This window comes from Monodelphis domestica, chromosome 8 (genome assembly GCF_027887165.1).
Source record: "Monodelphis domestica isolate mMonDom1 chromosome 8, mMonDom1.pri, whole genome shotgun sequence".
NCBI classification, from domain to species: Eukaryota; Metazoa; Chordata; class Mammalia; order Didelphimorphia; family Didelphidae; genus Monodelphis; species Monodelphis domestica.
Genome location: NC_077234.1, coordinates 2,468,376 through 2,483,585, shown reverse-complemented (window position 1 = coordinate 2,483,585; position 15,210 = coordinate 2,468,376). Strand labels below are relative to the sequence as shown.

The 15,210-nt window shown below is 66.4% G+C and overlaps 1 protein-coding gene across 4 annotated transcripts in view; it reads right to left on the bottom strand.

Annotated features, from left to right (window-relative positions):
- The window catches only part of ZZEF1 (zinc finger ZZ-type and EF-hand domain containing 1), a 60,365-nt gene that overhangs the window by 39,898 nt on the left and 5,257 nt on the right, over nt 1–15,210 (bottom strand). For 3 of the 4 annotated variants that reach the window (XM_056808376.1, XM_056808378.1, XM_056808379.1), the window contains exons 2-22: nt 11,155–11,299; nt 10,829–11,023; nt 10,578–10,749; nt 10,300–10,499; nt 10,003–10,213; nt 9,594–9,710; nt 8,555–8,733; nt 8,351–8,449; nt 7,696–7,787; nt 6,787–6,935; nt 6,327–6,438; nt 5,709–5,921; nt 5,500–5,600; nt 5,230–5,411; nt 4,979–5,112; nt 3,057–3,127; nt 2,544–2,658; nt 953–1,112; nt 590–711; nt 374–499; nt 63–229 (exon numbers count right to left, since the gene is read on the bottom strand). In XM_056808376.1, the coding sequence (XP_056664354.1) occupies nt 63–229; nt 374–499; nt 590–711; nt 953–1,112; nt 2,544–2,658; nt 3,057–3,127; nt 4,979–5,112; nt 5,230–5,411; nt 5,500–5,600; nt 5,709–5,921; nt 6,327–6,438; nt 6,787–6,935; nt 7,696–7,787; nt 8,351–8,449; nt 8,555–8,733; nt 9,594–9,710; nt 10,003–10,213; nt 10,300–10,499; nt 10,578–10,749; nt 10,829–11,023; nt 11,155–11,299 (3,062 nt within the window). The remainder of the gene's footprint in view (nt 1–62; nt 230–373; nt 500–589; nt 712–952; nt 1,113–2,543; nt 2,659–3,056; nt 3,128–4,978; nt 5,113–5,229; nt 5,412–5,499; nt 5,601–5,708; nt 5,922–6,326; nt 6,439–6,786; nt 6,936–7,695; nt 7,788–8,350; nt 8,450–8,554; nt 8,734–9,593; nt 9,711–10,002; nt 10,214–10,299; nt 10,500–10,577; nt 10,750–10,828; nt 11,024–11,154; nt 11,300–15,210) is intronic. The other variant, XM_056808377.1, reaches the window with a different exon arrangement.

Sequence of the window (15,210 nt, the reverse complement as noted above, 5' to 3'; positions counted from 1 at the left end):
GGGGGGGGGGGGGGGGGGGGGAGGGGCGGGGGAGGGGCGGGGGGGGCGGGGCGCGCACTGACCTGGTCTCCGTTTCACACTTGTCGTCAAACACGACCTCGAAGGAGGTGGCCCCGGGGCTCACGAAGACGGCCACCTCGTGGCAGTTGTTCTCGTAGTTGTGGGCCGACTCCATGCTCCACGTGTTCAACACCACGGGCTGCTCCCGCTGCCAAGTCTCCATGTCCAGCTAGAGCAAGAAAGAGCCAAGAGCGGGCTCCCGCCGGGTCCCCACCCCCCGCTCCCCGCCCACAAAGGCACCCGAGCGGGCTCCCGCCGGGCCAGCGAGGGGCCCCTAAGGGCGAGGCCCTCCCCGAACCAGGGCGGAAGTTACTCTGTCGGGCCCTCCGCCATCAGGGTCGCCACAAAGGCTCTTCAGCGGCTCCGTCAACGTGCTGAACTCCTTCAGGAGGGTCAGATGGGGGAGGTCTAAGGTGCAGAAGTCCAGAAGGAAGATGACCTGCGAGGGGCCAGGAGAGGAGCGGCCGTCACGGAGCGCGCGCCGGCCAGCGCCAGAGAGCACGGGGGCGGGGCCGCGCCGGGCACTCACCAGCTGCCGCGTGGCCATGGCAAACACCGAGTTACACAACCGTTCGACGACTTCCTTTCCACTGTACCGGGACAGCAGTGACCGCAAAGCCCTTCTCACGCTGGCCAGGAACTGTCCCACATCTAACAAAAGGACAGGAGAAGCGGTCAATGTCTCAGCCCCAGGGACCGGCCGACCCCGAGCGAGGGAAGCGGCGGCGAGCGGGCAGAGCAGGCCTCCGGGGCCGAGCCCCGGCGTGCCGACTCTCCACGTGCGGAGAGCTCGGGCCGTCTCGGGACCGGCCCGGCGGGCCGAGCGGGAGAAGAGAGCTGGGGCGGGGCCAGCCAGCGCCGAGCTCACGCTGCCCTCGGTCCGGGCACTCACATCTCTCCACCACCTCCGCAGCCAGCCTCTTGGCGTGCGGCTCGTTGCCCTTGAACTGCAGGTAGCACCAGGACAGCAGGCTCCCCTGCACGGACCAGAACAGCGAGAACAAGGCCGGGCTGCTCTCCCCTTGGGCCGTGCCCAGCATCAGCGCGTCGCACTGCAAGAGAGGACCGACGGGGGGGGTCACCACCGGGCAGCGGCCGGGCCGAGAAAACGGCCGGGCCGGGCCGAGAAAACGGCCGGGCCGGACCGGGTCGCTCCGACAACCGCCGATCTGCTTCCGCATCCCCGAGATGGCCCGGGACAGGGAGAGGCCTCAGCGTCCTCCCCGACCCCAGGCCAGCACGTCTGTCCTTGCCTGAGCCCTAGCCGTGGCAGGCCCCTCTCTGGGGCTTCCCTGGCCTGGGGCCATCGCTACGGACCCCCTGACGGGAGCAGAAGGGGAAGCGGAAGTCCACGGCCGGCACTTCCGGAGGCAGCTCCGGGGATGGCCCCTGGCGGAACACGGGGCGGACTGTTCTTGGAAAGCCCTGCTGGGAGAGAGGGCCGTCCTGGCTCCTGGCTGCCACCTTCTCCCGAGGGCCCTGCCAGGCAGCAGGAGAGACTCCCCGGGGCCAGAGGGGACGGTGGGAGCAAGTCCAAAGAAGCCCGGCGCCAGCAGAAAGCTGTCCCCGTGAGGGCTGGGCTGCGGCCTACGTCCCGCCTTCGTGTTCTCCGGGTTCCAGCTGCGGCCACGCAGCTAGCGAGAGGGCAGGGCAATCAGGGTGCGACCTAAGGCACCCCCCGGGCCTTGGGAGCGGACATCCACGGCCAAGAGAACGGAAGCTCAATGCGGGGCGCCGAAGGAGCGGAAACAAAATGGCCTCACGGAGAAGCGCAAAAGGGGAGCCACGCTGGGCGAAGGGAGTCGCGCGGCAGACTGGCCAAGGGGAGGGACAGAAGCGGCTTGGGAGAGATGGGCCCGAGGGGAGCTCACAGCGAACACGGCGTCTTAGGGATGAAAGCCCAGCAGGGAAAGAGCCCGGCCTAGTTTGGCTGCTGAGGCTCTGGAGGGTGCCGGCTTCCCAGAAAAGGCACCGCGAGACAGCCTGCACGGCGGCACGGCGGCGCGCCTGACCGCAGAGGAGGGGAAGCCGGGACGGCCCCAAATGAACAAGCCAGAGGGCGAGCCGTTCCGGGCCGGCCCTGCGTCTGCTCTTGCTTTGCCTCTAGTGGGAAGCCGCAGGAAGTGCAAACCAAACAGGCCGTCCTCTTCCCTGCACCCACCCTCAGGGCTCGTCCCGACGCTCAGTCTCCGCGCATAGCGCCCCCAAGCGCCAGGCTGCCACTCAGCCCCTCTTCTTCCTCCTCCTGCCCTTGGGCTCCTCTCCCCATGGACCTCCTGACAGGCAGGCATTGTCCACGTGGCCCGGAGCACCCCAAGGAGAAAGGAGGTCTGTCCTGGAGGGGCCAGCTAAAACCCTGGGGGGGCCCCCGGGCCTCAAGATAACCGAGCACGGCCAGCCTGCCCCAAAGGCCCCCGATACGGAGCCCAGAGCTTTCGCTGCCAAGGAGGTCCAGAGGAGACGCCCACGGCAGAGAGCAGTACCTCTCTGGCAGCGGCTGCCTGCAGGGTGTCCATGACCGCCAGTGCTTCCTGCACGTCCAGCCCCTCGGAGCCGCCCTTGTCAGGCAGCAGCAGCAGGCCCCCGGGATCACAGCCACTGTAACGACAAAGCAGCCCCGTGACCAGGCGCCCTCGTCACCCCCTGCCGCCGGGGCACCCTCTAGCTCAGGGTCAGAAAGGAAGGACGAGGCCAAAGGGCTTCTTCTCCGCTTCCCCGGGGTGGACGCAAGCCAAGTACAGTCCCGTCACACTCCATCCACGTGGGGGAGTGCCAGCTGGCACAGCGAGGGCAAGAAGGAATCCAGCCCGAGAGGACCCACTCGCTCTGGCACGGCAGTGCTTCTCCTGCCCGGTCTGCCACCACTTCAATGACCCGGGGCCCAGGAGGGCTGCCCACGCCCTGCGGGCGAGGCTCGGCCAAGGCCATCCCATCAGAGGCGCAGCCCCCTGGGGCCAACGGCCCTCGGCAAAGACCCAGACGAGAGGGCAACTTGCCTGAAGTAGGCACACAAGGAGCGGAAGGTGAGATGGGCCGACGGCTTCTGCTCCTGTTCCGTGACGTTCTTCTGGGAAATCAAAAGGACGACTTTCAGAGGGAATCCTGCCCACTCACGGAGACGGCCCCTGGGAGGCCGGCCTGCCGACTGCCAGAGGCAGACCCGAGCCCGAGCACAGACCCTCAAGAAAAACGATGCCACCTATTTGCCCAAATGCCCATGCGTGCCACACCGGATGGGCGGCACCTCGGTGGCCTTTGGGAGGTCCCAGGGGCCTTTCCCCGCCCACTTCTCCTCTGGAAAGCCCCGGAGCGGAGCGCTAAGAGGCGGGCGGGCAGGCAGGCTGGCGCTGCCACCACGGCCTCCAAAGCAGCTCTTCAGGGCCGCATTTGCTTTCCGACAAGGCAGGCTTCACACCTCAGGAGGCGAGCGCGGGGAGAAACAGAAAGGAGACGGAGGGGGACGGCCTGCCACCCTGCCCACATCCCTTCACCCAATGTCCCGACGGAGATTTCGCCCGGTTTCTGAGGGCGGAAGCAGCCTGCCCACAGAGGTCCCCCACCCCAAGGGTTCGCGTGCTCACGGCATCCTCGTACCACCCTGCTGCAACAAGCGTTCTCGCTGACGGCTCGGCCACCTCGTGCCCGGCCCTTCCCCAGCCCCTCCCCCACGTGGACAAGGCACGGGGGCCGCATCGTCCCCGACTGGTCACCTGAGATAGCCGAGATGGGCTCTGTGTCCGTCCATCCACCCTACGGCCCAGCTCTGCCCCAGCCCCCCTAAAGCGCTTGGCATGAGCCCAGAAAATCCAAGGCAAAGCTTGCCTTCGGCCTACGCTGTGAAGCTGAGGAAACTGCCCAGAAGGGTTCTGTTCTTTTTCTAAGCTCAAGACAAGTAATTAGGGGGGCAAAGGGCCCGCGGCCAGAGGAAAGGGACGCGGAAGGCTGAGCACGGGGTGCTGCGGGAGCTGGGTGAGCACAAGGGAGGTGTCAGACCAGGGCCCGGACGAGAGCGGTCAGGCGGCGGGGAGAGCAGACGGGTGGCAGGACTCTGGGGGTCGTGTGACCGGTGAGGCTATTTCCTCTGACCCCCTTGAACAGCCCCCAAACCAAGCGGGCAAAGAAGGGCAATAATGCCAGCCCGGGATGGAGAGAGAGCCGACTCCCCTCCCGAGCCCCTCTGCCCCTCGGGCCACGGACTGGCAAACGGAGAGGCCACGCAATGGAGGGAGGAGTCTGGAGATGCCTCCGTCCAAGGAGATGGCCCGAGACTGCCGAGATGCCAGGCCTGCAATGGCCCCGGGTCCGGGGTGGCAGAAGCGAAGGACGACCCATCTGGAAGGCCGGGGCGGGCGGGAGCTCCAGGCTCCGCGGTGTTCCAGAGAACATCGGAAAGGAAGAGGTTTTCTGAGGCGCGATCCAGCGCTCGAGTCGAGGGCGCTCCTAGACTGGGTGGGCTCTGGGGGCCGAGGCCGCCATGGAGGGGTCTCGTGGGAGCCGCGCGGCGAGGCTGGGCCAGGGAGGCAGGATGGATGACGCGGTGTGCTCAGACGAGCGGGGGAGCTGGGAAACACTCGTTTCCCCTTCCCCGGTAGCACTGGTGAGGCCTGCGGGCAAAGGGCCCCCAGGCCAGGAGGAGGAGGAAGACCAAGCCAAGACCTTGCGCTCCAGGGATCAGAGAGCGTCCCAAAGGACAGGAAGGGCGGCTGGGAGGCAGCCCAGGAGACACGTGGGCAGACGGGCCGCTTCCTTCGGCAGCAAATCCCCGGGTGTGAACAGAGGGCCCACCCCCTTCCCGAAGCCCTTCCAGGCCTGTCCAGCAGGCACTCGAGTCCCCCCGTGCCACGGAATGTGGCAGGCCGCGAGCCCTCGTTTTCCCAACGCCCACGTGGCCGACAGAGCGGGAACAGGCCCGACTCACCATCATGGCAAACAGGTGGCGGCGCCGGGCATGGCCATCGGGGAAGAAGACGGCGGCTCCTTGGAGAAGCGTGTTTCTCACTTCCTCTTGGAGTCTCCTGGCTGGCAGAGAGTCGGCGGCGTCCTGGTCCACCACTGACAAGAGCCGAGGGAGGAAGGAGGGAGGTGGGCGTGTGGCCGGCTCGGGCCACCAACACAAAGGCCCTCCTGGGCACCGACTTGGCGCCGCCCACTTGACGAGCCCCCGGCTACCTTGGCACAGGTGCGCGTAGAGCTCCTCCGGGGCAGCCTGGGCACGCCGGCGGCTCTCGGGCCTCTCCCCGGGCGGGCAGCCCTGGCCCGCGGGGGGCGGAGGGTCGGCCGTGAGGTCAGCCAAACAGCTCTGGAGAAGCTGCAGCAGCAGGGTCCGGGCCAGCACACACTCTTCTCTGGGCCTAGGGAGGAGAGGAGACTGCCGGGGGGCCGAGGGGCCAAGGCCGCTGCGCCGAGCCCCTCGTCCCACGAGCCGCAGGCCTGACTCACCTGGACTCCAGGCGGCTGTAAAAGCTCCAGAAGAGCTGCAGGTGGAGGCCAGCCGTGTCCAGCAGGGGCTTGTGCTTGAGCCCGCTTTCTTTCTGCCGTGCCTTAAGTGCCCAAAGACAAGAAGGGAGAGCCCGGTGGGCTCCCAGCCGGCCCAGGCCGGGGGCTCCATCCCCAAACCCCGGGCTCCGTTCGACACTCCTGGCGCCTACCAGGTCCTGGGCCAGCTGCTGGATGAAGGAAAGCGTCCTCAGCAGCAGGGTCATCCCGCAGATGCGGTCGGCTTCGGGCTCGCAGCGAGCGCAGGCCGTGCCCGTGCCAAGCTCGGCGGCCGCGGGGCGCACGTAGCCGTAGACACTCAGGCCTTGGACGCCCAGGCGCTCGGCCGTCTCTCGTCGTGTGCACAAGAACTTCACCATCAGATACTAGAAGCAACGAAGGCCGAGGGTAGTCGGGAGGAAGGCCTGCCGCAGCCCTCCGTGCGAGGGCAGCCAGAGAGCCCGGACGTGCCCGGCCCTCGGTGCCCTCGGGGCTCCAAGTGCATCGGAGGCCGGGGCTCAAGCACCCCGGGCAGCCCCCCAAAGGGGATGCCAACCGTAGGAGAGCTCCCACCCCGGGCGGGTTCACCGCAGGGCAGGGGCTCCGTAAATGTGGGTGTGGGTGAGAGCTGACCCTCTGAGCAGGCCTCCTCAGGCCTCCTGTGCCTCGAGGCCCCGACTCCAGGAGGCCCATTACTCGGCCCGACGTACGGGCGCGACGCCCTTCCTGGCCCACACACTCCAACAGGCAGGCGACTCCCGAGTTCTGACTGGGCCAAGAGAAGGCCTCACCTTGGCAACGCGGCAACAATTCATCTTCACCTCCACTTCGTCCCAGTCTTCCTCGGCCTCAAACCAGCCGGCGGGTTCGTCCTCCCCGAGGTCTGTGGAGGAGTTGCCCATCCTAGGAGGGCCACAAGAGGGTCAGGCGTGGCCCAGCATGCACCGGGGAGACACAGACAGAGAGGGAGGGAGAGAGGAAGACAGAGACCGAGTCCAGCGCTCGCCGGGCCAACGGGCAAAGATGGGCATCCACATCAGCCTCCATGGCCCGACGCGGCCCAGACGAGATGCTGGTGGTACACTGATGTAGCTAGACGGTGGCTAGTCAGTGGTAAGCTCCCGTCCTCCCAGCTGAGGGCTCCAACAGCGTCACCCCCTCTGCCCTCTTCCCCCGAAGGGGGCGCTGTTGCCTAGGTGGCAATCCAGCCCATTCAAGCTAATGGGTTTGGGCTGCTTCCTGCTTCCTCACCTGCTTTTCAGGAACTGCCTAAACTCAGGAAGCTTCCACGTGTCATATTTCTCAAATCTCTTAAAGTGCTCCTCTGCGTGGAATTTTTCGGAGGCAGAATTGTAAGCAAACAGCAGCCCGCACTGGGCCCCGATGCCGCCTCGCCGCACCTGGGAAGGGAGAAAGACGGGGCAAAGGAGAAGGGTGAAACGAGCCCGCTTTGGCCAGAACGTGCGCCTTCTAAAGACTTCAGAAACTCGAACCGAGGCAGGACTTCCCACTGGGCGGACTCTCCGGCGAGCTTCCATTTTTGGACGGAAGAAAGCCCCATTTGGGGCCCTTCGGCAGCTGCTTCCGACGTCCGTGACCCCTCCTGCTTCGATGCGCCAAGGCGGCAGCGCAGTGCGCCGGGAGGCCCAAAGGACGTGGCCTTTGGAGAGCACTAGGGAAAGGGACCCGCCGGGGCGGCTGCGGCCGTTACGGAATGCCCACCGGACCCTTCCCCCCACAGACCTCGGGGCACGGCGAGCTGGCAGGATAAACACCAAAGAACAACGGGCCTGCCCGCTGGGCTGCGAGAGGAGTCTCACGCCAGTCAGGGGCCCAGAAGGATCCTGGGCTCCTGGTCCTGCATCACGAATGGCTCTTGGCAAAGCCACGGAGGACATCCCTCCCACACGACACCTGCTGGTGCCGCTGGCCGAGTCCAGCTCTCCCGGGGCAGAGGGCCAAGTAGAGGGCGCCCCTCTGCCCAGGATGCACCTGGAGAGCCCGGAGCCCGGCCATGCCCACGTGACAGACTGGCCTCCAAGCAGTGCCCGGGCCCCGAGCCAGAGCCGCGGGAAGCCGGCTCCTCTCTAAAGCTCACTGACCCCGTGCGGCCAAAGCGGGCCCTGCGCGCACCCCAGGACAAAGGCAGACGGATGATACCTTGATTCTCAGCTGGGTGACCTGGAAGGCAGCCTCTGTGCCCGTCGAGAAGATGACGCTCGCCCTGGTCTTGCCCGTCTCTGTAAGAAAACCTGACAGCAAAACCAATTCAGGGCTGGAAGGAAGGGGAAGGGAGGGCCCTTGGCAGGGGAGCCCACTGGCCCCCTCCCACCTTCCGGGGGCAGAAGTGTGAGGTGCCCCAAGGGCCTGGCCCAACTGCTCCTGGCTCCCCTGCCCCCTCGCCCCAGAGGAGTCCCCTTGCCATCCGCCTCGGCCCTGAGCCCTCCAGACGGGAGCCAGCGTAATGGTCAGAACCCCAAAGGACTGAACAGCAGGGGGCAGCGCAGCAGTTCAGGCAGTGGGCAGAAAGCCAGGCCTGGAGACGCAGGACATGAGTTCCAATGTGGCCTCAGACACTTGCACGCGTCCTATGGAAGCGGGAGGACCACTTCCATTTGGCCATCTGACCCAGGATGGAGGTGTGTGAAAGGGGTCCCTGACAAGAGAGGGAAGCGAGGGCACCCCTGGGCCAGGAAGCGGGCCAGACAGCCCTGGCTTTGCCCCATGTCGGGCACATGAAGCTTTCGGGGATCTCCTGGCCCCCGAGGGTGCTTCTGCCCTCTTCGGGGAGCGGCGCAGGCCAGCGGGGACTCACCATCTCCCGTCCACGGCTCAGCCAGAAGGTTCTCCGGTCCCGACTTCTCTCCCTTCCCTTTGACGTCGCATGCCTGCAGGGTGGGCTGCAGGATTCTGCCTGGCCAAGCGAAGAGGAGCTGGTCACCTCTCCCAGGGAAGTGGGCCGCAGCCAGGCGGGGGCAGGCGGGGCTCCCCGTGGGGTGCGGCTGCCCAGAGCATTTACCATATTTGTAAAGCAGGTTCTGTCGGACAGCGGCCATGGAAGAAAGGAGGCCCGAGGCCTGGTAGGGGGTGTCCAGGCGGTCAGTGATGGCGCACAGTGAGCTGAGCACTTTGGCGATACTCCCTCTGGCCAGAGCGAAGGCCAGCAGGGTCAGCTCCACCTCCGGCTTGGCCGAGCAGCTGGAAACCAAGAGGGAAGGGAGCGAGCCCTCGCCGAGATCCTCGGCCAAGGGCCGGCCCGCGGGTGGAAGACGATGGAGACGGCCCCGGCCTTTGGGGTACACGGCGGGGACAAGCCGCAAAGGCCACCTCCCCGAAACCCCGAAGAGGAGTTTCACCCCAACCCTGACTGCGCCCCGGCCGAAAAGCCCTGCCCCGGGGCGGACGGGACGTCGGCAAAGGCTTCCCGGGGGGAGACCCTAGTGGGCTCGGGTGAGCCTGGGCTAGAAAGGCCAGCCGGGATAGGGTTCCGGCCCACCCGCGCACCCCTCTCGAGCCCCTGAAAGCAGTCCCATCTCCCGCGCTGCCTCTGGAAGAGAGGGTCGGGGGGCGCTAGGTGCCTTAGTGGAGGGAGTGCCAGGTCTGAAGGCAGGCGGTCCCGGGCTTGTGCCCGTGTGACCCTGGACAAGTCCCTTCACCCCCGCGGCCTCGCCCCTGCCGCTTGGAACCGACGGGGACGCTAAGGCAGAGAGTGAGGGTCTGAAACGAAAGGCGACGCGGGCTGGCGGTGCCGGGCCCTGACAGGAGACAAGCAGAGAAGGGGCAGGACCAAGTCCTGCAGGGGGCCCAGCCTTGGCAATGGGGCTCTGGCCGAGCCGAAACAGCAGCTCTTACGGGCGAAGGGTCCCCGGGAGGAGGGAGCCCCGGAGCCCCCTCCCTGCTTGCTCAGCCTCTCCCCAAAGGCCTCGGGCCCCTGGCAGCCTGCTCGTCCCTAAGCTTCGCTCCCTCCATCCGGAAAGGGACGACGAGAAGCAAGGGGCGCCCTTGGCGCCGACGCCGGGGGCCGGGCTGCTGGGCGCAAGGCGGCCCGGGACACCCACCTGGTTATCCTCACCAGGAAGCTGTCCACCTCGCCTAGCACGCTGGGCGACAGGAAGCTGGCCCCCTCGGTGGACGCCGGCGACAGGGACAGCGGCGGCATGTGCTGCAGGGCCTTCCTGGGCGGAGGAGGAGGCAGGGAGGTCGGGCTCTCCTCCTCAGCTCGCCAGCTGGCGCCCCGAGGGCCTTGCCCCCAGGGCTGCCCACCACGGGCGGGCAGCCCCAACCCCTCGGGCCCCCTCCACACCGCGCCCCAACCCCTCGGGCCCCCCTCCACACCGCGCCCCGAGCCTGAGAGGACGCCCCCGCGCCGGCCCCGCCAGGGCCGGACTCGAGGCCGTCGCCCCCGCTCCGCTCCGGTGTGGGGAGCCCCCGAAGGGGCCCAAAGGGAGGTGCGGCGGCCACACGTACTGCGTGTTCTGCAGGACGGTCTGCACAAACGCCGGGCTGGTCTCCATGGACGCCGTCACCAGGGACGTCAGCAGGGACCAGTACCAGATGGCCGAAGCGTCCGACACCGAGACGCCGCCCCGGCGCACTCTCTGAAAGCCGACGGCGCGGAGCCCGCGGATCCTGGTGTCGCAGCCGTCGCTGAGGCAGCGCTTCACGTTAATCTGGACGTCTGCCGAGAACAGGGTGCGTCGGTGCCGGGTTCGAGGGAGCCCGCCTCGTCCCGAGGAGGCCCGGCGGCCCGGAGCCGGCACTCACAAAGCTGGCTGATGTTGGCGTTTTCCAGCAGCGTCACGTAGCCGGTGACGTTGCTGGGGATGTGCACGTCGCGGACCTCCTGCAGGGAGTTGGCGCTCCTCCCCACGGCCACCGTGACCTGCTGCGGCATGTAGCTCTGGTCGCTGGCCGCCACGGCGATGGACAGGTGCCTGAGGACGACGTCCGGCTTCATCTTTAAGCTGGGCACCGAGAGCAGAAGGTCTGGGGGTGCCCGAGGCGGCGGGCCCCCGCCCGCCCCGCCCGAGCCGGCCACTCACCGGACCCAGTGCGAGCGGGCGCTGCCGTCCGACTGCCAGAAGGACGCCGTGTCCCCGTTGGTCATCTTGTCGATGTCGATCGAGTTGGACGACGTCTCGATGTACGCGTAGCACTTGGCGACGGACTTGAGCTGCTCCGCCTCCTGGCCCCCGCCGAGCTCGCCCGGGCCCTCTGCGGAGGGGACCCTGAGCCTGAGCCCGCCCTCGGGCCCCCCCCCGGCGCCCCGCTGCCCGCGCCGCCCCCCCCTCACCTTTGTCCCTCCGAGCCAGGCGCTCGAGCGCCTCCTTGAGCACCAACGAGCGCAGGGCCGAGATGGTGTGGCAGTAGTCCAGCAGCGGGTAGGGGATGGCCGCGCTGGCCACGCGGTGCCGGTGCAGGAAGCGCAGGATCAGGGAGCAGTGGGCCCCCAGGCCCTCCCTGGCCTCGGCAAAGATGTCCACGAAGCCTGCGAGGGAGAGGGGAGAGGGGGTGGGTCCCCAGGAGCCCCGGCCCGGGGGGAGGGGCGGCCCCTCCCCCCAAGCCCTCAGGATCCGGCCGACCGCTTCTGACTAAGGGAGGCGCCGTGGGGTGTCTTACCGGGAACCAGGGGGCAGGCCTGGAGCTGCCTCGTGACGTGGCTCAGCTCCCCAGGAAGGCTGGCCCCCCGCGCGCTCTTCAGGGCCTCCAGCGCGGTCTCCACGTCCACAGTGCCGTCGCCCTCTGCCTCGAACTGGCCGACCACCTGCGGGCACCGAGCAGCCCCGGCCCAGTCAGCGGCTCCGGGAGGGAGGCGGAGGCCGGCCCGGCCCCCCCAGGAAGGACCTTCCCCCGTTTAGAATGATTCTTTTTAAAGCCCCAACAACAAACCCACCTCGGAACCTGCCTCCTGGCAACCCGTCCCCGTCATGTGACTGCACGCTGGAAACGCGGGGGGCAGGGAGTCAGGACAGGAAGAGAAGAGGACACGGGGGAGGGGAGAGAGGGAGAGGCAGAGAAGCTCCTGTCGACAGGGTGACAGACCTTTTGATAGCGAATCCCTTACAGATGAGGAAACTGAGGCACAGAGGCGAAGTGACTTGCCCAGGACCACTATCTCTGAGGGCAGGTGCTTCCTGACCCCAAGGCCACAGGACATTCCAGCCTGCTTCCCGGGCCTCCATCTTTCCTTTGCCACCAAAGCAATGGAGCACATTGAAGCGAGCTTCCCTCATCCTCATTCTCTGCTACCTCCAGGGCTCCCCTTGCTAAAAGCCCCCATTTCCGACTCCCGGCATTCCCACTCTCAGCCAGCCTCTCGTGGGCCTGAGGAAGAGGCCCAAAGGAGGAAGGGGGAGCCTTGGCTGTCCGTCCCGCACCCCCTCTCTTGCACCGGAAACACTAAGCGGTCTAGCTCGTGCCTCTCCTTCTGTCCCGGTGGGGGCCCTCAGTGCCCCCAGGCTCTAGAGGCCTCGCTCTGGCCAAAGTCACCGCGCGCGGCCGTCCCTGCCCCCCAGAACTCCCTCCTCAGACCTCGCCCTGCCTGGAGAGGCCCCTCAATTCTTGGGGTGCTGGTTCCCAAGCAGCCCAACGTCGTCCGACTTGACATCACAGGTCTGACGGCGGGGCCTGGCTGCCCCCCTCCCCCAAGCCAGTCTGCCCACCCCGGAGTGCGTGTCCGGCGGAGGAACCTCTGGCTTCCCGGACGGCCAGGGCTCCCCTGCTTCTCCGGGCAGGCCGACCCAGAGAGGGGCCCTTCCTCTCAGGGTTCGGCTCCGCCAGCACCAGCGCCCAGACGGCTGTTCCTCGGGACGCTGCGATGGCCTGTGCGTTTGGGAAAGGACCCAGAAGCTCCGTCTCGGCCCAATCTCCTCCGGCTCTTCCCCAAGTCGTTTGCGGTCTTGAGTCTAAAACGGGACCGTCGCTTTCCCCTTTTCCACTCGAACCCGGGGTCAGGGAGGGCTGGCACCTGTGGGGTGCAGCCGCCTGCCGCTAAGCCGGGCCGCCGTCTCCCAGGGCACCGGGTGGCCGAGGACAGTCTGCTCCAGAGTCACGGAGGGGGAGAGCTCAGAGCCCGGTCAGACACCCGAGAGGCCCAGGCCGTTCCGGCTCCCGTCCTCCCCCTGGACGCGGATGACCGCTGCAACTCTGCCTCCCTTTAGCCAGCCAGCGACCGTAGCAAATGTGAGGAGGTCCAGACGCGCTCACTGCGCCAAATACCCCAGCAGCGCTCGGAGAGCACTTCACGTTCCATTTTCCTTCCCCCGAACCAAAGCTGACCAGGAAGTGCAGCTTTCGGAGGCCACGTGGTACACCGGCTTGTCCGCAGCCACCTCCTACAGGCTTCCTGGAGGGAGGCCGTCTGGGACAGGCAGGCTCCCTGGGCCCCTCTCTGGATCCTTGCCTTCCTGCCTTCCTGCCTGGCCAGTCGCCTCATCACATCCGTCTTCTCAGCCACCCACAGCCTTGCTGAGGCAGAGCCTCCCCGTGCTTTGCTTTTCCCCTCCTCTCCAGACACGCTTCCTGGCTCTCTCGGGGCTCGGCTGGCCCCAAGCCCCGGTTCCTGCAGCAATCCTCATCCCGTCGCGTCTCTGCCTCGCTGATGCTCGGGCTCTTTACCCGGCACCACGGCCTCGTCTGGCTCCCCTGCGCTCCTCCTCAGTCTCCTGCCGCACTCCTTGGCTTCTCCTCTCAGGGACTCGGTGAAGAAGCCCCCCATCCAGCCTCGCCAGGATCGTGACCCCCATCCAGCCCAACTGTGTCCGGGCTGAGCCTCGGCCCCAAGGAAGCTGCTCCCTAGTAGAGCGCCCGCACGGAAACGGCCCATCGAAGGTCGGCCCCGCCAGTTCCTGGCCGCTCTACATCAGCGGAGGGCTTCATCGTTCTGGCTGCCACATTTCCAAAGGAATCCACAGCGCCATTCCCTTGGCCCACTCTTCCAGGCAGGCCAGCGGCCACGTCCTGCGGTTTCTGCCTCCCTCCAATCCCAGATCTGCCACCTGGCCACCCCCTCTCTCTCCGGGACTGTGGCGATGGCCGTCCTCATCAGCCATCTTCCACGCACACCTTCCTGGGATCGATCACTCCTGAGGCCTATTTATGATTGTGGGCATCGAATGCAAATTCTCCCTGAGGCCTGGAAAGCTCACAAGCTGGCTGCCATCTAGCCTTCCACCTTGCTCTCGCTGGCCACTTCACACTCGGTCTTCTATCTCTGCCCTCCAGGCAATAGCCGTGTATGATGCGCCCCCTCTGTGCCAGGCACCCCCAGGCTCCCTGAGCGACTTGCCGCCAGCCCGAACAGGACCACGGGCAGCAATCAAGAGGAACGGCCCTGGAAGGACGAGGGCCCCGAACTGGCCTCCTGATTTCCGCTGCGCCGTACAGGAAGTTGGGAGGCAGGGATGGGGCAGAAGGGCACGCGAGGCAAAGAGAACAGCCAGAAAAAGGGCCCCGAGACTGTCCCCCACGCCTCACTCCTCCTCCCCAGTGAAGGGGAAACAAACCCTGGGCCAGCAGCCTCGGAAATGACCGAAGGACTCGAGGCTTCCCAGTGCTGCTGGCAGTCTAGAAATGCTGCTGCTCCCACCGGTGCACTCAACTTTCCCCACAGTCCGGAGTCCATCTCCTCCACCCTGTACATGTTCACACACCACGGCGGGCCTGCTTGCTTCCTCTCTGGCGGGCACCCCGAGGCTCCCCGCAAAGAGCTTGGGCTGCCCACAGGGGCCCTTCTCTTCTTTTGCTGGGCCTCAGAGCAGGCTGTGGGCTGTGCCTCCCAGATGCTCACCAGCAAGGCAGGAAAGAAAGCTTTCTGCCTCATTCCTCCTCCCGTTTTCCTGGCGTGAATTCGGATTCCAAGCCGCCGCGAGGCCGCCAGTCACCAGGGCTCTGCATCCAGGCACTGGGCTCCAAGCCCACCCTGCAATGCTCATCTCTGCCCTTAACAACAGGAGGAGGAAAAGGGCAGAACCCAGATGCTGGAGGAGTCAGGAGCTCCCCCAAAGCTCCAGAGATCTCAGAAACACACCAGGACCACGTCTCACTGGGGAAAGCCAAGGAAAAAAGGCAGCGAGTCACGTCCCCAGCTTGGGCCAGCCCAGGGAGCCGGTCTGGCCAGGGGCACGTGCTCACCAACAACTTCCTGGCCCTCTACCCAGTTCTGGGGGCCACATTCAGGGTAGACTGGGGGGCAGCACCCCAGGGAGGAAGACGGGAAAGGCTCCGAGTGTATACTGAGAGAAGCCACTTCAGAAATCAGCAGCAGCGACTCAGCCTCAAGACAAAGAGCTGGGTTGGTTCTCCGATCTCATTTCGAACCCAATCCCAGGGAGGAATCCACCTGACTAGTAGAGGATGAATCCAACAGCATCTGCTCTGGTTCAGTCCCAGACCCAGGCCAGGAACTTGCAGAGCCCAGGCAGTAATTAGTCTATCCTGGTTCAGGTCACTCTGAGAAGTCCTGAAAGCCCGCAAGTCCCCAGGCCAAGCTGTCCCTGAGACCCTGGAATACCCTCAGAAAGCACCAACAGGACCCGTCCGGACCTTTCCTCCAGAAGGGCCCAGAGCACAGCCCTAACATAATCATCATCCTCAGAATCTGTAGTGTTCTTTAGGTTCCAGGCCCTGTGCTGCCCCAGGAAGTCAGCACTGCCATCGTCCCCATTTTAGTTGAGG